Genomic DNA, 22812 nt, shown 5'->3' with positions numbered 1-22812 from the left:
GGAGTATTTAATTTCAAATACGGTTAAAATAGAATTACATCTACTGAAGGAAACCTACCAAGAAAAATGTGGACAAAGTTGAAGATTCTTCAATTTAACGTGTGTCTTTAGGATATATGATAAATAATTTAATATAGAAATATTTTTCTCAAAAAATGTACATTCATCTTTTAAAAAAATCAAATTGTTATATTTTTCAATGTAACTATTCTATTTTTGATTTCCCCCTTAGGACAAACGTTAGCAAAACTCTTACATTTTAGTATCAAATAACAGCCTTATATTAATTGCTACACCAATAAATACACTATGTGGAATTCAGTGCAATTAACTTTACTGATAATTTTGAGTCATAGGATATATGATAATTGAAGAAATAATTACTAAAATGTCCAACATGATTTATTGCATGTTGTTCAGATGTGAAACTAAGACCAGTAAATGTGACAGTGTCCAAAAAATGGCATCCTTTGAACACTAGTGCTATATAAGAACTTTTTCAGGAAGTGTTTGATAATTATTGAGAATGATCTTTGGGAACTGCTTATCTATATAGCAAGGAAAAACCAAAGTAGAGGAACTGGACAAGGTAAGAATAGAATCCAAGGAAAAGATGTGATATTAAATAAACAAAGTTTTTTATATACATGTTGGCATTGGTGGAATAATAGTAACAGTGTAAAAGAAGCAGAAAGAGCTAGGGTTTCAAGAGCATCTATTCCCTAATCAAGACAAAACTATGAGTTTATCTATATGTTCTCTTTTTACCTTTTATTATTGAAGTTTAATTTTGATACACCCTCACCTCCTAATATAAATAGTAGTGTTAAGCCATCAACAAATTAATTATAGTCAAACCTCACATAAAATTTTAGAAGTAATTATGATTAAATGAGAGCGGTTTAATATAGGAGATTGACGTTCAACCTAACATTTTCGACATTTCTGCCGGTTGAACTAGAATTTGTGTACTCTCCAATAATCTTTTTTATAGAACCCATTTTGAAATTTATATACTACTACTAACAAATAAAAGATTCATCCTTCTTCCATGTAATTCACTAAGATGATCTTATTAGAGATTCCTTTACTATTTGTTGTATAAATCTGTCATAGTCAAATATGATCATTAATACTTTTACTACTACTAATATAAATTACCTCAACTTTGATGGTACTTGAAGTTGAATCTCATATGTATGTATGTCTAGAAAGTGGCAATTAATGGCACATAGAAGGATGAGAGGCTTTAACACTTTGCTCTTGAGGTCTGTTTGTTCTGGTTGTTGCCTCGTAAAGGAACCTTTTTTATTTTTTGTTCACAGAGCAAGTGCACGTGTGACCCAACATCCAATGCTCACCTCTGCCTCCATAATAAACCCTAATCACACATATGAGACAGACAAACAGAGTGAAGCCCATAACTCCCCATTCTTTCTCCTTGAAATACATGAATTTCACTGTCCAACATCTGTTAATTACTTTCTAAGAGTTATCAATGTTTATTATAAAATTATAAACTTTCTAAGATTTAAATTAAACGGATGACTTCAAGTGGTTAATAAATTTTAATTAAGAGCAGATTGATCAGGAGTACTCGAATGTCAAATTAATTTAACCAAATTTTTTCTGGGTTACCATAGTAATGGTAATCGTGGTATTGATTACTATGGTATTGGTAACCGTCGTTAGTGATGAAAAACTTCAAGCCACTAGGTTTGGTCTAGTGGTGGGAGTTTGGATAGTACGTTATAGGTCATGAGTTCGATTCCCAGCTCATTGTAAAAAAAAAAATTCCGTTGAAAAATTTGTAAGCACATAAGATGAGTTCTTTCCTCTCAACCGAATTTTTTTCATAGGTGTAATAATGAATCGAACCTCTTACCGTTTGAACTAAATTATTTTTGGCCTATTTTACCAATTTTTATTTACCTCTCAATTAAACTTCATATTTTATATGTCCTATATGAAAGAAAGTTTGATTTCTGTCTTTTAATGGCAAATAATATTACATTAATATAAAGAAAATACTAAGAAAGTTCAGAATAGCGATACTAGATAAAAAATATATTAACCACTTTTGATAATTGAGTTCAAAACAATATATTATTTCTAGACTAAACTTTATATCACTAAAATACATTTCTTCTAAACACTAGATGGCTAGAGAAACAAAAACTCAAAAGGATGAAAAAAATTGAAAAAAAAATAATTTTTTTTTTTTGGTGAAGAGAAAATATATATTAATGAAACATAGTATAACATAATAATGATAGTGCTAATTTTGAGAACATGGGTGTGAAAAGGACATGAGTTTGGATGTAATGATGGGTGTTAGTAGCAAAGAAAGTGAGAGTGTATATAGTAATGATGTTTGAGTTAGTGTTTTCTAACTTACAAAGGGAACTAATTATTGTGTCCAACACACACTTTTCTTGAAATAGATAAATTTTTTAACATGTTCATTGTGCATTTTTTTGTTGGTTTATTTATCAATTGTCTATTTTAGAATCTGAATCTAGCTAGGTTAGAAATCCTAGAAATTAACCACCCCAAAAATGGGAAAAAGGCAAAAAAAAGTTATATAAAAAAAATTCAAAATAAAAATTATTAAAAGATGAAAAATTATTCTCTTTTTCCTCCCTATGCAAAGATTGACTGATAAATTAACAGACAAGATACTAAAATTGCAGCAAAAAAATAGAAAGAGAGTGAGACATCACATGCTAGTTTCTGCTGCTTCATTTGGAAGCAACTTAGAACATTTTTAGCTCAACAAGAAAATTAATTAAACTGTTTATGGATGCAAATATCATCAAATTCAAACTCCATAAAAAATTCATGAATTTATACATCACCAAGTAGAGAGAGAGAGAGAGTCAATACCATATGATCAAAGAAAAGTCTTCAATTTAAACTAAGTTATAAGAAGGAGAATGAACAAGTGATGATAAAGAGAAAGTAAAAGGGGTGAAACAAAAACAAAACAAATTAAGATAAGAAAAAAGAAACAAAGATAAAACGAAAAGCATGATGAGAAGTGATTAAGTGAATAACATATTTTTTTTTGGTTAAAAAGGAGGACGAGCACTTCCACCCCAATAGCCCTCAGCTGGTAATTGGCATGAATTGAGAAGATTTTGAGGAACTCCTCCATGGAAAAGTGATGAAGTGTTAGGATCTGCCACAAGTTGTTGCTGTTGTTGTTGTGGAGTTCCCATAGTTCCTGGTGACCCTAACCCTCCACTTCCTGGCACATTCACTGGTGTTTCTTCATCTTCTAAAGGCAACCTTTCATAAGCTGCATTTCCAAAGGAAGCTGCCATGATAACAACGGGACCGGAAGCCAACAACGGTCCCACCACGCTTCCACCGACTACTTGTCCTTGTCCGCCAGCTAGATATATGGCTAATCCTGACGCTGCTGGTGGAGCAGGCGGCGGCAGGAAAGAGCCAGATAAAGATAATATCTCAAATCTTCCGTGAAGTGTGACTACCGCACCAGGTGATGCTGGTTGACGGAGAGTCACGTTTGTGACGGTCCCACTTCCACTGAGGATACAGACACCACGCTGTCTCCTCCGTGCAAAGACCGTCACACTTTCCATGATGTCGCATCCGTTCGCGACCTCCATCACGTGGGATCGGAGTGCGTTTGCGCTGTCTCTCGTGATAATGATGGGGGGTTTTGGCTTGTTTTTAGAACCTGCTGGTCTTCCTCTTGGTCTTCTTCCCATCTCACCACCACTACCTCCTCCCGCACTTCCACTGCCTCCATCGTCTTTTCCTTCTCCGCCTGTGGGAGTATCATCGTTGTTGTTTCGTTCTCGTTTTTGGCCTCGGCTTAAGTTGCCATTGCCACTTTGTTGTTCTTCTTCATTGGTTTGGTGGTTGGTGTGGAATTGATGATGAGGATGAAGATGAAGATCTCTAGTGAGAAAAGGAAGAGGACGACCTTGTGCTGATACTTGATCCATGATTTTTCTTTTTCTTCTTTGGGTTTTTTCTTCTCTAAATGATATAATCTAAGATCAATAATATCCTCACAAAATCACAACCCTAGCTAGATTGTTTGAAAATTGAAGAGAAAAAAAGTAGAGCTAGAAAAGAGAAAGAGATAGACAAGGATCTAGGTAGTGATTTACTTTTGAGAGGTTTTATGTTTTTGTTTTCTAGCTTCTATTTTTTCTTCTTTGATTTTTGGGTTACTTTGAAGGGTGGAAAAAGAAGAACTAACTAGCTAGGTATTGTTGATGGCATGCTCTCTACTACTTAGAACTTACCTTCAACAACAACAAAAAATGGTTTTTTTTTTTTTTGTTTGAAAAAAACCCACCAAAGAAATTTCAAACACCATTTATTGATCTCATGAGAGAAGAACTTGTAGCAAAATATGTTTGGTTATTGATTTTGGTATATGAAAAGTAGCTAGCTAAGCTACTTTTTTATGGAAGTAAAGTAAAGAGATGGTAGTTCAAGGTTTGGAGGAAATAAGGTAATAAAGAGTTGTTCTAAGAAAAGGAAAAGTTTAAGAAGGGGAGAAGAAAAGGAAGAGAAAAACAAACAGCTTAGGAAGCTTTTGTTTATGTGGTTTAATAATGATATTGAGGTGAGTGAGGATGCTGTTTTTTTTTTTTCAGCACCGATATTCGACCAACTAGATCATCTAAGATCCGTTTGGATTGATTTATTTTTGAATTTACGTGAAATAGTTTATGCAAATAAATAAATTTTTATGTATATTATAAGTTTTTCAAGATAATTTATGAAAAAAACTTATAAAGATATCCGGTAAATTCTAATATGGACCACTTCATCAAGTGGTCCATGGTGGACCAGTCATAAATAACATTATAACAAATACGAATTTTATAAAATCCACTGTTAGATTGAAAGTTTATATCATATAGATCATCCATAGAAAAATTGAAAATCATTTGATATGTTATTGAGACACATCAAGATTAACAGTTTATTAAATAACGTAAATTTTGATAGGTCTCAATAACATATCAAATTATTTTCAAAAAATTTTAAAAAAATTATGGATGATATATACGATATAAATTTTCAATCAAACAGTGAATTTCGTAAAATTCATATTCGGTATATCACTTGTCCACGGTGGACCACTTGTGAAGGTGATCCACTGTAGCATTAATAATTTTTGTTAGTTAAAATTTTTAAACTAACATAAAGCTTTATTTATCAGCATAAGTTATTTTAGTAAGCTTGAAAATAAGTCAAATTCGAAAAGACCCTTAACCTGGTTATTGAATCAGTTCTGACATCAAATAATTTTTATTATTTTTTTTTTTCGGATGAAAGAATTTGGGTTTTTTGTTATAACTTTGTGTTTTTTTTTTTTTGTTGTTGGGTTAGGGTTAGGTCCAAGGAATCGGATCGATGATGGGTTTGATATTGGTAAGAAAGACAGCGTGCGCATGGGCGGTGTTGTGGGACCTACAAATGTGGGACCCATTAATTCAAGACTAACATGCTTGTAAATTTTCTCTCTTGTGTATGTTTAAGTTTGTTATTCTATATTGAAAAAAAGCTGCAAATAAAATAGATTAAAATATATGTCTTTCATTAATTGGGTAAAAAACCTTAGTCAGTCTCTAAAACCTTAATCTTTACTACTACTACTATTACTATTATCTATCTCTCTCTTTGTTTGTGTTATGTGCACCTTCTTTTCAGACAACAACCTCTATCTCTATGTCTTTGGAACTCATTATTGCTTCCTCTGATGGTTCCTTCCTACAATCGGTATACTTCAATGTTCAGCTATATCTCGTGCAAAAGATCACTTCTTTCTTACTTAAAAATGTTCATACATTCCTTTTATTTAAGTTTATATATTACTGATTTTGTCAAAAAAAAGTTTATATAAAACAAAATAATTTCTCCAGAAAACTAGTTTAAAAAAAGGGTCATGCTAACCGGTGCCCCCAGACACTGGTTAAGGAAACTAAAAATAGAAAGTTTTGAAAAGAAAAGAATATTGTTTAAACTTTCGAGGAGTTGACTGCACAAACTCCAATGCTAAATTACTATTTTTGCATCTTAACTAGTGTTCCCGAAGCATTGTTTAACATTTTTGTTAAAAAAAAAATAAAACAAATAAGTTTTACATTAAAAATAATATTTTTTATATTTTTAAAAAATTGAATACACAAATTTCAAGAACATTTGATCATATTGAGTTTCTTAGAGTCTAGAGAATACTAGTTAGCATTTCATTATAAGAATTTACTTTAGAGATTCATTGAGTAACTAACTTTTATATATATATATATATATATATATATATATATATATATATATATATATATATATATATATATATATATATATATATATAGGGTTTTGCTATAAGACACCCACCTTCAAATTAGAAGGTGTCTTTTAGCAAGCTACACCTTTGCTAGTGGACAAAAATATCTAACTTTTTTCTTAAACAACCAAAAAATGAGGGGTATGGCTGTAATTAATTAATATTTATTAAAAAAAACTAAAATTCCAATTTTCGCTTTCTTTGTCCAATTGGTCAGCAATGCATATGGCTATTCTGGTTGAACAAATTTTGGCTAGGTGAATCATCCTCTTCTTTACCTATTCCAGAAGCTCTTAAATAGCCAATAGAATTGAAAGATTAAATCTTTGCGGCGGTTAAAATTTTCTAAATTGATTTTAAAATTAAAAATTAGTTTAAGGAATGAAAGAGATCTAAAAAAATTGCAAGTAGCTCAGAAACATTATTTCCGGCAACACCAAAGAAGCTAAAGTGATTTTTTTTTTATCAAAACAATAAGTCTTCATTTTTTTTATCAACCCATTGGTCATTCATTACGGAGAGGCTGATAAAAAAAATGGAAATTGAATGATGAAGGAAAAGAAAATCAATTTTTGCTTTGATAAAAAAAAAATTAGTTTAACTGAAGAAAAAAAAATGGTTCAAAGAAGAAGATCTTATGACCTTCAACTAGAAAATTGGAATTTTTATTTTTTATAATTATACTAGTATGTTAATTACGGTAATACCCCTCCTTTTTTGGTTGTTTAAGAAAAAAGTTAAATATTTTTGTCAACTAGCAAAGGTGTAGCTTGCTAAAAGACACCTTCTAATTTGAAGGTGGGTGTCTTATAGCAAAACCCATATATATATATATATATATATATATATATATATATATATATATATATATATATATATATATATATATGTGTGGAGTGTGCTTAGTTATCAGCATTTTCTTTTAGTTTGGAAGGGACTATAGTTCGGAAAGGGTGTATTTGGTGGGAGATGTTTCTATTATGCTTCACTTCGATTTCAATGTTTCGTTCTAGTTTTAGGTTGTATTTTGTATGGGAGGGATTGAGATGATTGTTTCTTGAACTTTTTATTGTTTAAGGTGATTTCCTTTGGAGACCTAAAATAAAATAAAATGTATAATTATGTCTTTTAAAATAATAAAAAAAAGAAATGTTAACAAGTGTTTTAACAACGCCTGTAAACAAGTTCAAAAAGAAAACTTTATTTTGAAAAGGATGCATTCAACACCTTGAATTTTTTTATATTTTTTATTAACTCTCTAGTTCTCAAAGGAAGGGGACCCCGACAATTTAGAGTTCGGTCGAGGTAAGTATCCCTAGCCAAGAAAATGTTCCACCTAAGAATCGAACTCAAGTTCTCCCGAACGATTCGTCCTTTGGTGAAGCTCATTAACCACTTGAGCCCAATAACTTGGTTAGCACCTTGAAATTTTGAAAATCAACTTTTCTACATGAATGCTCGACAAATCGGGTCAAAATTAAGCGGTGCAAATATGAGAAAATTGGCGAGTTGTTCATGAACTTAAACCTATGGATCAACAGTTGCTTACAACAGTCTAACAGTGGCAGCCTCTGTCAATGTTGACAAGGTTGGTTAAAATGTAATATAGATGCTAGTTTCTTCAATATTCGAAGGCATATATGTGGATGGGGCTGGTGCATCTGTGGATGTAGCGGCGAGTTTATCCTTGTTGGTTTTGATATCATACATGAAAAGATCACTACAATTGAAGGGGGGACGTTGACTAACAAGAAGGCGATGTGTGAAGTAGTTCAAATGCTTCTCCCTTATTACCTTTGAAAGTGATTCAAAAGTAGTAGTTGATGCAATTCTAGCTAGGAGTGATGAAGTATCCGATGTTAGTACTTTAATTGCTAGCATCAAGTCTATGTAGTTACTACTATATATATTCCAATTTCGATCTGAATTTTGTGAAACGACAATCTAAATATTTTTTTATTAACATAAATTGAATTTTTATTAATATAAATTACATCTACTATGGAACAGGTATAATTTTTTCCCGAACAACAATAAAGAATTTATTTGTAATGGATAAAAATATAAGTATCACTAAACTCAAACTTGGGAAGTTGGGAGAGAGCACAAGTGTTAATAAGCCCATAAGAAAAAGAAGAGAAGTATCAATCAAGAGATCTATCAAACACATACCTAACCGTACAATTGAAAGAGTGAATTAAAATTAGTCTGGTTGTGAATAAATTTAATAATTTACTATTAAAATTTACTAAAATAGTAAGTTTCTACACATCCAATTTTGCTTAATTTGTCCAACTTTTAAATATTGGTCAAGAAGAATATGAAGCTCTCATCTTGACTAGTTGAGTCAATCATACATTTATAATTAATTTTTCATATCATATGTCTATAACTATTTTTTTTTTTTTAATTAAGGCCTTATTTTGGTCCAAATTTTTTTGGTCTAAAACTCTACTCCTAGGCCAGTCCAAAAACAGAACACCAACCAAAATCTGGAAAAGAGCACCCAAATGTAGAAAATACAACAAATTTTTATTATAAATATTGATTTTGTTTATATATTAAGAAACTACTCCCGAGTAAGACTAAAACTCAAAAGTTTGTAAATTCTATGGTGTTTGTCAACTAATTTGTACAAATTTAATACTCATAATATTTGAAACTGAGAAAATTACACACTTTATCTTTTTTATTGGTCGGTTGGTAATATAATATGCACACATTTTCTTCCATGGTCATTAACAATTGAATGAATTGTAAAAGTTTATAATCATTGACTCTGAATAAATAAATATGTATACAAAAAAGTTCCAATAATTTATAGAAATGTGTCCTTGATGTTGTAATTTTTTTTTTTTGACACAATATTATTATGAATCATGAAAAATAAGTTTTTTTTTTTTTACTAAACAAATAAGTATGATTAATTTATAACGGTTAATAATATCATTTTCCAAAGGCAAAAAACATTGATCTTATATTGTGATTAAAGAAACCTATCATAACCATATTGTAATACTTATTTTGAAATGGTAAGCTTGTATAGGGTCATTAATTCTGAAACGTTGAACGGTGAATCTCATTGAAAAGTGTTCGTATATGCACATACTATAAAGATCAAGTGAGACGAGGTAGGCTTTTATAGGCAAAGATTAGGGATCTTAAAATCTAAAACATTAATTCTCTTAGAGTCATGTTCCTGAGACAGGTGTACATGGATCGCCTTAAGAGTAAAATTTATCGGTCTTTTTGTCCAAATCGACAATATCAGATGATGTTTTCTTTTTAGGCCCCCATGGTTCTTTTTCCCTTCATGGAGTTTACTTTGTTTTCCTTCAATAAAAACTTCGGTTGCTACAAACCGAATTTTTTTTGCCTTAAAAAAAATTCGGTTTCTGTTAACCAAATTTTTCCTAAATTTGAACTAGAAAAAACTTCGATTTCTGCAAATCGAAGTTTTTAGCAATGACAAAATTGGAATATTTGAGAGTATAAAACATACATAGAGGCCTAAAGAAAAAACATCATATCAGATGCATTTGTAAAATGTATCCATAGTATGATCACTAATTGTAAAATAAAATAAAAAATCGTAAAACATTTCAGTTCAGCCGCTAAACGCTAAACTCTTAAGCCGGCAATTTAATAAAGGCAGAAATATTTTGTTGTGAAAATAAAGGTTAATCTTTTTATCCAATTCCCCCATATGCATGAATGATATAAAAAAGTGAATCCAGACTTGGATTGATATAAGTTTTAGTATTTGTTTATCAATTATATTACTCCTTCATATGAAAGAAAATCTACAAACATTCTAAAAGGTTGATTCCTTGTTGGAGAACAAGCTTATATATATTTTAAAACTATCTTTTGTTGTTCTTTAGTTTTATACCAATCATTTTAACTAGCTTAATTAATCGTTAAAACGATATTATACGTAATTGATCTTCAAATGATATTTGATTGCCATTAAAAATAATGATATTTAGTCAAGATCTAATCGGTCCAATCTTTTTAAAACTTTTTTGGGCAATTTTATAACTTTGTGTTAGATTTTGTAGGCTATGACAGCATTGTACTAATAGACCACAGTATATAAATTGTTTAAAAAGGGAAAAAAATGGACATCTCTTTTTTTCACATCTCGTATTTTGTTTTTTTACAATCGGATATTTTTTGTGTGCAATTATAGAATATAATTCCTCAAGTTTTATAGACGGCAAATTCTTTTTAAGAACTTTAATATTGTTATATGCAAGTTAGGGATCAATTCGAGACTTTGAATTAATTAGAAGAGACTTATATCATCTCATCTTTGCTAATACTAGGTGCTTTGAATCTAGCTCTTGAATTGAGATCTTTCTCATGTACAATTCGAATCGGATAGTAAACTTGTTTTTGAAGCCATATCAATAGTTCAAAACCTTATTCAAACGAGTACGACATTATTATAGCACAATGTTGTGCAACATCTTGTCAATTTAACCTAATTTCCAATTTAGGTTTGTTTGAAGGCAAGCTAATATAGGGCGCTCGTCATCTTACTATAGCATTAATATTAGAGGCTAGCTCTCGCATCTTTTATTCTATTCTTTCATGTATTTCTTGTTTTGACAAAGAGTAATCGAACAAATGAAATAATTATTTCTATTTAAATTTACCTAAGACAAATATTTTGACAAGATCGATCGATAAATTAGTTTATATATAGTAGTACTACATAAAGGAAGAAACAAAAGAAAGCAATATGGGGAATTAAGAATCTGTCTATTTTTTTACTCTATAAAATAATAGTAATGGAGAAAGAAAATGGAAAAATAAAAATAGAAAAGATCTCAACTTAAATATGTACTCTTTTTCATGAGCATAGTGAATGGTTAAATACAGAGAAGATTACTGTTTTTTAAAAACTGGAGGGAAAATTATGTGTGGCATTTGACCATACTTTAGGGGAGCATATAGTATTTAAATTTTTTTTTATACATATAGTGTTTAATTAAACATTTGTATTTTAGTAATGTGTGACACGGAGGATGTAGTTGTTAATTTGATCCTATCAAAGGATTGACTAATTTAGGATGTGTGTCCTACATGGCTGTGGGGATTTTGGTAGTTGAAATCTCGCAATTGAATGTCCAACTTGTTTCAAGTAAACACTTAACAAATGACTCGAGTCAATTTAAAGGTAAAGCTAGGCAATAATTCAAAATTAATTGGTCACTTTTTTTTGTTCGATACAAATTGGTCATTTTTTTCTGATTAAATATCATTCCTTAATGCCTGTTACAATTTCTTAGCTCGCAGGATCTACCTCCGTTATTAGTTGGTTCAGTATGTATTGACATATGTGCAGTGATTAAAGAGTTCTTATATTTTAGGATAGATGAAATATATAAAATGGGGTTTTGTGTATTTTGACCAAATGCATCGTCTACGGTGCTGTATGTTGAATGGCAAACCAAGATGTGTGGGCGTGATTGAATGTAGTAATGTGCTACTCTATTATTGCTTGTATTGTTGTGCGCGTGTAGAAGGATCAAAAGGTGTAAGAGGCATAAGAAGGGTTTTAGAAGAAGCAAAACTACCCATTTTAGAGTAAAGTGTAGTATGATTCACACGTGAGTGAGTATATTTTTTACATCTCTAAGTTTGATTTTACTATTTGATCAATAAATTTCATCGTTAGATCAAATAATATATGACGTGACATATTAATTACTTTCTCGTTTGAATTAGCTTATTTTTGAGCTTATGCTAACAACTTTTGCATTTTTATGTATTATATTATAAGTTTGTTAAGGTAGTTTATGTTAAAATAGCTTACAAAAATATAATTTTTATTAGTGTGAATTTTTAAAATAACATAAAACCTAATTTATATTGCATAAGCTGTTTGCATTAGCTCAAAAATAAGTTAATTCAAACAGGCCTAAATAGTAAAACTTATTAATAGTACATCAATAGTAAAAATAAATTTGTGTATTATTAAAAACTTGTCACTTCAAAATTTCATTTTAGTCTCATAAAATCATAACTCACTGTTTGAAAGTATGACAAATTTTAATATGGACAACCTCTTTATTTGGTTCATGGTGAACTAGTTATGAATAACATTAAAAACAATACGAATTTCACAAAATTCACCGTTGGATTCAAAGTTTATATTATATAGATCATCCATAATTTTTTTTTAGAGAAATTGAAAATAATTTGATATGTTATTGAGATCCATCAAAATTAACGGTTTGTGAGTTTTTATTAAATTCTATTAATATTGATGAGTCTCAATAACATATCAAATGATTTTCAAATTTTTTAATTTTTTTTATGGATGATTTATATGATATAAACTTTCAATCCAACGATAATTTTTATAACATTCGCATTCATTATATAGTATTGATCACATGTCCACAGTTGACCACTTGTGAAAATGATCCACCGTAACATAGCATTTTACTTACAAATTTCTTTTTCATTGGTCATTTTAGTGATCAAAACTTTTTGTATAGTCAAATTTCAAATGTATTTTTGGTTGTGATAAAATTACTAACAATAAAAATATTACAACAATCCATAAATGAACTTCGACTAACTTTAAACCAAATTCATTTATTAATTTTTATAAACTTTTTTCCTTCATTTTTTTCCCTCAAACCAAAGACACCGTAACGGAATACATCTTCCTTATTCAACGATATCAAATTATTTTTTGTCCGTATTGGAAGGGGTTGTTAGGGTGACAAGGACTAACACTAAACAGCACGAGTGGCCTTTCCGTGCGTTTAGGGGCCCAATCATATGCCACATTACTGCCTCTTTGTATTGTCATTTCTCTTTTCTTCATTTTCATGCACAAAACAAAGAGACACAGAACTGTCTCTGTCACCACTCACCACCATCTATATGCTCTCATCTCTCGATAACGTTTGCACGTACTCATCGAACATTTACACATAATTTCAGACACTCATCCAGTTATATTATAAAGTTTCTTAAGAAAAATAAATTTTCATCTAAATGCATTTCCATCCTCTGATTTAATGGACATGATTAATTAAATCACATAATCAAACTATACGACAGTTTTAATAATTTTTTAAGTGCATATTTGACCAAAATATTGTAGAGTATCAAAATATAAGTATCGCCAGAACTATTTTAAATAAACTCCTATTTTTTTTTATAATCAAATGATATTATAAGGGAGTATAGCAGGTACTCAAATTCTTACAACAAAGAACTAGTAACTCAAGAGTTATGGATACACGACAATAAATCTAAACACCAACTAAGAAAAGGAATACAAGTTTTACGACCAAACCGACGGGAGGACCGTAACCAAGAAGTAAGTTTAATTTCTTCCAAAAGCATCCATAATGCCACCATTGAAAATAACGTTGTTTCGGACTTTCCATAAATTCAAAGTGGTGGCCAACCAAATCAAATGACGAATACGCCCCTTATCTTTAACATTGAACAACTCGCCAAAGGCCATAAAATGATCGATTCATGTTGCTCCCAAAGGAAGAGATTTTCGAAACCAAGATAAAATTTTGTTCCATATTCCATTACTAAAATGGCACGAGAAGAAAAGATGTCCACTATCCTCAATATGCTGGAAACAAAAAACACATGGCAGATCATGGGGATTAAATAATATACATCTGCGATGAAGAGCGATCGATGCTGGTAATTTGTTTAAAATTAACCTCCACCCAAAATAACTAATTTTTTATGGTACATCCGTTCTCCATAACCATTGTATAGCATATAACACATTGTTATCCAAAGTTTCGGCCTGCCTTGAAGATATTAAACTAGCATAGCTGGATTTCACCGAAAAAATACCGTTAACGTCTGGTATCCAACACCAATGGTCTAGAGCGGTCGGCTGGAAAGAAAAACCAGAAACAGCCCTTCAAATTTCAAAAGCCGGTTGGAAAGAAATAAACTCCTAATTAATATCACTAATTGTTTTGGAATATATGAAAAGACAAAATTAAATGTATTATGTATAGGCATTGTCTAAGATGCACAAGTTTCTCAAGTAGTGAATAACATTACAAATTTTACAAAATTCACCGTTGTTAGATTGAAAGTTTATCTCATATAAATTAGCCATAATTTTTTTAAAGAAATCGAAAATCATTTGATATATTTATTTATGTTGCTTTATTTATTTCTTCTTTTGTTTTATCTCCTGCAGCTCACTTTTGCGTATCTGGATGTGGGGATCTAGTTGGGTACTATCATTTATTCATCTCATGCAGCACTTTTGGTTCTATTTGGGCTCTAGTTTGTACTTGGATTGACATTTCACCAACGGGTTCCACTTCTATTCGGGATCATTTTGTGCAGTTTACTTCCTCAGCTGGTGGTACTAAAGCATGCCGATCTTTCTTGCAGCTCATTTGGCTTGTTAGCGTTTAGGTTGTGTGGACAGAAATAAATCATAGATTGTTCAGAGGCTCGACTAGTACTCTTTCTCAGATGTTGGACAAGATCAAGCTCTTTTCTTAGAGGTGGTTGAAAACGACGAGTGTTACTTTTATCTCTAACTACCATAGATGGTGATCTAATCATTTGTTATGTTTGGGCCTTGTATGATTTTTTTTCTGTGACTATTTGTAAACTTTCGTAATCTACCTTAGCACACCTTATGCTGAAAAAACTGTTTGTTAATATATCTCATTTTAGGTTTTTTTTTAAAAAAAAGTTTGTTATATTAAAATTTAAATTTTAAAATAATATAAAAATATGACATGGCATTGAATTTTACTCAAAGAGTAATGGTATTCAACTAATTAAACTCCGAGGCAGCAAAGTGTTTAGTAATTACCATACATATATGATCTCTCGATAAATTCTTTTATTTCTTCTTATATAGAGTTTATTTAAATTTTTAACTGCGTTAATTATTTGTTTTTCAACATACCTCTGATTATTTTATATCTTTTTCTACAACAAACAATAAACATTATAATAAAACTAAACCGAATTTAATGTCATCTTGATTGATTGTAGAATGTTTATCATGAACATTAAGATATTTTTGTATGGTGAAATTGCATGTTCGTAAGCATACTTTTGATTTCATTCCATCTTATACTTTTTCAATATTGAAAAATGAAATTATATAATTTGTTACCGTCAAAAAATTTAAAAACATATAGGATTAATTACATTCAAACTTATGAGGGGAGTAAACACATGACATATTGTAACCAAAAATAATTTGATGTAACAAAAAAATAACACATATGACATACTATGCACGACCCTTGATGCCATTCTAACCTTCTCTAGTTCTCTTGATTTTGATGACTACTAAGTTTATGATTTTAGGGGTGGGTGGGGTAGCTCAGTTGGCACTTGCTGACTGAGCAGGTGTAGGCTGTTGGTCAGGGGTTCGATCCTTGGCAGCAGCAATTGTAGTATTTTCTTTATAAATAAGTTGGTGGTACTTATAAACCATCAACTTTTTAAAAATAATTAAAAAAAAAAAGTTTATGATTTTAGAGTGCTATTTTTATTCATTTAATAATTAATTAAAAAGACAAAGATAAGAAGATGATGCTGAAGTGGATAAAAAGACAAAAGAAGATGATGCTGAAGTGGATAAAAAGACAAAAGAAGATGATGTTGAATAATAATAAAAATATTAAATTCAATTTTAAAAAAATTAAGAAAAAAAATTCTTAAGGTTAAGGGCTTGTGATTGGTTTGAATGAAGAATCAAATTAATTTAAGGGTCAATCCCCGGAAGTATCGGTCCGTCTTCATCTGCCTCTTCATGTTACTTTCGTCATTCTCATCACATTATCAATCTCTCTCTTCTATGAGCAGACAAGTTGAAAAGAACCTTACTATTATAAAATAATAAAATATAAATAAACAAATTGTGATAATACACCAAAACACCCAGTCTCTTTCTCAAGAAACAAACAACAAATATATAAAAAATAATTAAGGCAAATGCTAAATAGTGTCTTCGGGCACTTTTTAAGCACTTAAATAGTAAGTTTTTATAGAATTTTTATTGGAATGCGTAAAGTTAACGCATTGGAAATTGTAGTGTTTAACTTTTTGAATAAAAAGTTTCTTTAAATTGTAGTGCTTAAAAAGTGTCCCGGGGACACTCGTTAGCAAGACCCAATAATTAAATTACAAGATTAAAATATTAACACAACAACCAACAATGAATTGATTAAATAGTAAGAAATTTAGACACCTTAAACAAATGATGATAATTTCATTTATGAGTTTTTGTATGATAAAAATTAATTTGTGAGAAAATAACTAAATATATTCGCACAATAAATGATATCGTTTTTTAACTGACTCAAATTTAAATAAAGGGTTTTTGGTTCGGCCGATAAGACTCAAACCGGATCTGAACCGGCCCATTTATGGTCGGATAACCTGTTTTGACAACTCTACCTTATGGCATACGTAGCTTAATTATTAAGCATTTTATCCAATATGAGATTCCTAACATTTCGCGCTCTTTAAGAGTCGATGTCCACATAACATTCATTTCTATCTTACTACACTCACCTACCGGTATTCAGTGGAACACCTTAATCAATCCGGCCCATAGGTAACTTTTTTTGTGACCGAACTCACCATGAATGCACTGAATGATAGAGTGGTAGAACTATTCTAATGAAAACATAAAGAAAGCCAAAGGAAAGATAAATAAAACTAAATAAATTAAAACATTTTCAATTATTTTGGGTGTCTAAGTGTCTCAAAGACACTATATATAATGAGATTTATTTTGGCGCCTCTGACTTTCTTGCGTGCCCTTTGAAATTACAAAAATACCACTTCCGCTAAGTAGCAAACTCGTTTCGCTACTTAAGTTGCAGACGTGTAAAATTTTGAAAATTTTCTTGTTACGGTTTTTTTCTTTTTCTTTTTCAAATTTCTCATTTTAATAACGTCCGCTACTTAAGTAGCGAACTTAGTTCAGTGGTCGTGTAAAAACTTGAAAATTTCATGTTATGGAATATTTTTTTCCTCAAATTTTTCAATTTTATAACGTTCACTACTTAAATAGCGGAAGGATAAAATAGAAAACTAGGCGAGCGAGAACTACAAGGGGAAGAAGCTCTCATATAGAACAGCTAATAATGGATCATACTTAAAATGCTTAAAAGGCTAAGAAGTCCAACTAAACAACTATTTAAATAAAAAATCAACTAATAAAAATCGAAACTAATTTAAATTGCTAAATTATTTATTTGATATATATAATTGCACTCACTGTCATATACTTGTCAATAACTCATTCAATAATTTTATTTTAGCATATAACATTTGTTTTAATAAACATAAATTTTGACATATTTAGAAACTTAGGGTCAACGTGGATTAGCTTACTTTTGAGCTTACAAAAAATAGATTATGTAAATTGATGACGGATCGTCACACTCTCTAATCCATGCCTATTTTAGCAACATTAAATGCATTTTATTAGGTTTTAAGCAATAAATGTAAGAGAAATCTATTCATAAGCATGATTACTTGTTTTGCAAGAAAACAGGAAAAATTGCAGGAAATTGCTGATTTTCACTACGCTGGGGGCGTATCCCATCACGCGCCGCGTGATGGAGATCACAGGGAGCCAAGTTTTTCACCTTGATCACGCGCAGCGTGATGCCTACCACGCGCGGCGTGAAGCTTTGATCAGAATTGGATTGCTCTCTGACTTGGTCACGCGCGGCGTAGCACTGACCACGCGCGGCGTGAAGAAAGGAAGGACAACTGCGCCGGGGGCGTGGAGCTATCACGAGCGGCGTGAAGATGGCAGAGTTGAAGATCAGAGACCTCAGACTTGATCACGCACCGCGTGATACCGTTACACGCGCGGCGTAGTTGAAGAAATTGCAACCACGCGCGGCGTGGTTGCGATTATTATATAAGGTTTCTGCATTTTCTGTGAAAGGGGTTGGAAAATCTGCTACATTCATCTACTCTCTGGTTTTGGAAGCTTTCAGAGTTGGATCCAGACCTTCATAGGATAGCTTCAAGCTCCTCAATAGCATGGATTCTCAAGCCATGAAGTTGAAGCTAGGACGCGATCGAAGTAACATGAGGAGCTAAACTCCTTGTGGAGGTAGGATCTAGGATAGCCTAGGATGTAGATGAATCTTATGTAATCTGCTTAATTGTAAGGATTTACTCTGTTACAGTGTTTACTTAATGCAATTCGTCTCTTAATGCTTTATGATCCTTCATTAGTGTTGTAATGATTTTGAGTTAAGTCACGTATGAGAATATTGATTTAATGTCTGAACTGGATTGCATTGAGCACTCGAGTGTTTCCGGTCGAGAGATTGAAACATAGAGTGTAGCGAACGATCGACGCGCTTTCATATCATTTGTTGTAGGTAGCTTCCGCCCGAGAGATCGGGGGAGTATCGACAAAGAATAGAGTGGATTTTGACAAGAGATTGCGATTCACTAATTTGTTGATCCAGTTGTGAACACTTGAGTAAATTCGTATGATACGGTAGATTGCATGTGATTTAGCTATAGACTAGGTGATTCCGATGATTCTACCTCGCTTTTCCTCTTATCACAAAGCACGTTTTTCTACCAATTAATCACTCAATCAAACCCCCAAATTATGTTTTATTATTGCATGATGTTTATGAACATTGTTAGACTCGTTTAATCACACAATCCCTGTGGATCGATATTTTTATTACTACGTGGTATTTTCGTTCACTTGCGAAAATTATCCATCATAAATAAATTAGTTATTATGTTAATTCATAAGTTCTCGCTAGTAGAAATTTTATCTTCATAAACTATTATTTCATAAAATACTTTAACAAACTTATAAATAATACTTAAAAACTTATTTATTTATATACTCCCTCGGTCCCGAAATAGGAAAAAATTGGTCAAACAAAGTTGATGTATTTAGTCTAAATTTTTAACCAAATACATCAACTTTCTTTGACTAATTTTCCTTTATATTTTAAAACGGAAGGAGTAAATTATTTTGCATAAACTCATAAAAAGTCGATCCAAATACAATTTTTTTTTACAAAATCCAAATACACCTTAAAGGTAAAGAAAGTTTAAATATGATATCATATAAATCGCAAAAAGAGTTGGTTTGTGTAGCGCTTTTGTGGCAGAGCTTTGGGGAGTTCGCGAAGGTTTACGGTATGTGCACCGTATGGGACTCGTGAAGGTGGAATTAAATATTGTTTCCGAGGTTGTGGTTCTGGTGGTGAAGAACAGACATATGAGAGTAGCTTTGGTAAAGCAAATATGGTGATTATGGGATATGAACTGGGAAGTTGAAGTTTCGCATACCTATAGGGAAGCAAACAAGTGTGCAAACGCATTGGCTAACCTTGGTTGTTCATTACTTAATGAGATTGTGTTCTATGATAGTTGTCCATCTCATATTAGTGAACTTTGTACTGCTGAGATTTACTAACCCTAGATTGATTTCCTTGTAAATTTTTTTTTTGGGCTTAGCCCCTTATGAATACAATAAAAAAAAAATCTTAATAGGAAATAGGCATATAATTTACCTGATCATTAAAAACTCCAAAAACGGCAAGTATCGAGTATAACAATAATTTATGATATACTAGTCTAATATAATAAGGTTTGACATTCAATTATATATTGACCCGGGCCTATTTATATAAAGTTTGTCTTAACCCAAATTACGATCACCCGTGACAAAATTAATTATAAATAATGCTTAGCTCTACTGGTGAGATGAATGTTGCACCACCTCAAGCAACATTAATGTTCAAGTTAGTATATATATTATTCAAGAAAAATACGTATAATAAATTGGTAAATTATGTGTACCTTGAATGTGTAGGCGCAGCATGAGCTTTGCTCTCAATTTCTGCAATAAGTGTGGTTTGAACCTATCACAATAATGACTCTTCCTCACACACACTAGACTTATGAAAAGCAAAGATAAGGAAGAAGATAGAGATTTTGTTGCAATCTATTTCATTTGTGATGAAGCAAGTAATTATAACATTTATTTATAGGCATTACTTGTAGCACAAGTAACTGCACAAGGTAATTGCTAACTGCCTAACCACACTTAACTAACAAATTCAGGTATGGATATTTCTAGGCACAAATATGCATGGATATGCATAACGATTTCACTATGTGAGTCGAATAAGGAATAGTACTATACAAGGACTACTCATGTACTATGATGAGCTGTCTTTGATCCCAATGAGTACTGTTTGGGCCTTTGGTGTAATGAACATTTGGATAGTCCGGAACAAATAAAAGAAGGAAATGGTAAATAGTGCATTTTGAACATTAGTTAAATATATTGATAAGAAAATTTCATTTTAGAATTTGTGCATAATATTTTAAAAATATAAAAATTATCTTTTCAATATTCATTTTATCTTTGATTTTTTTTAATATAGTGCTCCAGAAACACTGTTTAGCTTGACACATAAAAAAACTTCATATTATTTGTAAGTTGTGAGAATTCATGGCAGCATAACTTGTAGTTGTATGGAGAAAACTCACATGTGAGTATCCATTAGCTCGAATCCACTCCTATTTTTACATAAAAAATTCAAATGCTTGGATTTGAGTTTGAATTTTTACCGATTTTAAAAGATGAAAGTGGAACGAGTAATGAGGACACTTGTACTCAGTTATTTTGTTTCTCAATCCCATATTTACGGTGAGTGATCATGATGTGATAGATATTTCATCAAATTTTTTTATAAAAAAAAAATAGATTTATTGTAATGATATCCGGCTCACAAAGTTATTCTTTTGTATAAGTACCACTATACATACATATATTAGGGATTCTTTTTAGTTGGAGGCATGCCTTTTTTTTTCTTGTAGTTTTTTTTTTTTTTTTTGAAATTGTTGAGTTCTGGTGGAATATACTTTTGATATACTTCCTTTATTTATTAATTTTCTCTCATACTTTTCTTGTTTTTATATTTGTATATTATATATATTTACCGTTAAAAAAATATTTAAGATGATGGCTTTTTCGAAAAGAAAACTAATTGATGAAGGATCTCCCATTTCTTAGGCTTTCACGCCAAGCCGTTTAAAGCTAGAGATCAATTCATTGATTTCCAGCTTCATGTATTATTACATCATGTGTCATCAGAAAATATCACACAAAAATATTTATAAGGTGACAAATATTTTCTCACTCTATTTAATCACACTCACATAAAAATATATTATTTAATTATTTTAGAAATACATATTATTTAATTATTTTTTCTTTCTACAATTTATTAAACATGTTTGTGTGAGAAAATTTTTGTAACTAACGGTGGTTCTGCAAGTGCACATAATCTCTACCAAGTAATAAATTAGTAAGTTTATCGTTCTTCACAGGGGTTGTGTCAATGTTACTAGTTTCGCTTAAGAATATGGATAGTTGCATTCGCTTTGTTTGTTTAAAAAGGTATCTTTGCGGGTACTTTAGTAAATGCAAGAAAATAAAGGTGCAAAAAGTAAATTGCGGAAAATAAAAGGTGTGTGTGACCACACAATAGGGTGGTTAAGTGTGGTCGGATCCCTCCCTTACCCTTGCTTGGCTGCTCAATTATTTCCCTCTATAAGGATTTAGACTGTTGAAAATAGGTTTGAAGCAATATTTGTTCTTATTTCTATTACAAGCTTTTACAGAGCCTAGTTAAAGGTTACCCTTACTTTAATTAGACATCATGATTCAGAGCTCCACTTTTTCGTTTAAACTTTGGTCTCATCACTCTGGGGACCCCTAAATTATAAGTTGTCACGTGTGCCTAAAACTAGTCACCTACCCACAGGCATACTCTGTAAGGTAGAAATTAACGTACTTTCCAATCCTATACTAAGACGGTAGATACTGAATTTAATGGTCTCATATAGGCCCTAGTATGTTGTCCTTCATTCGTAAGGTAGTTTCTCGACTCCACCTAACTTAGGAAAAATAAATTACAAAGACAGAAAGAAAAGAACCTTATTGGCCTTGGAGTTCCTTGACCTTCTTGCCTCCTCATTAGAGTTCTCCTACTCTAGAGTGAATATTGAACAAGTCTCAATATTTATGAATGAATAATTGTGAAGGAGGATAGTTCTATTTATAGTTTTACAGCTGGATTTGGGCTTTTTCTGCGCATCCATCGCACCCATCGTGGCCACGATGGCGTGTAATTTTGCCTCATCGTGGCCACGATGGATCCTATCGTGGTGCGATGGAAGATTTGATCAGGATTTTCTGTGTATTTTTCAAGTCATCATCGTGCCACGATGACAAGCCATCGTGCCACGATGGTAAAGATTTTCAGTAGATTTTCTTAAATTTTATCCGCCTTCTCATCGCGCCACGCTGAGACTCATCGTGGGTACGATGGTGCGCTGCTTTATTACATTTTTGCCTTTTTTAGCTGTTTTTTCCACTTTTCTTGCTTCTGGTCCTTGGGTCTTCACTT

The 22812-nt window shown here is 31.4% G+C and overlaps 1 protein-coding gene across 1 annotated transcript; it reads right to left on the bottom strand.

The window, feature by feature from the left end:
• Positions 1–2890: 2890 nt before the first annotated feature.
• On the bottom strand, positions 2891–4588 carry LOC123899685 (AT-hook motif nuclear-localized protein 22-like). Its single transcript, XM_045950896.1, has one exon. It carries the CDS (start codon positions 3975–3977, stop codon positions 3072–3074), a length of 906 nt encoding a protein of 301 aa, XP_045806852.1. The 5' UTR covers positions 3978–4588; the 3' UTR covers positions 2891–3071.
• Between the last annotated feature and the right edge of the window lie 18224 nt (positions 4589–22812).

Source organism: Trifolium pratense, linkage group LG7 (assembly GCF_020283565.1).
Source record: "Trifolium pratense cultivar HEN17-A07 linkage group LG7, ARS_RC_1.1, whole genome shotgun sequence".
Taxonomy (NCBI): Eukaryota; Viridiplantae; Streptophyta; class Magnoliopsida; order Fabales; family Fabaceae; genus Trifolium; species Trifolium pratense.
This window is presented reverse-complemented; position numbering and strand designations above follow the sequence as displayed.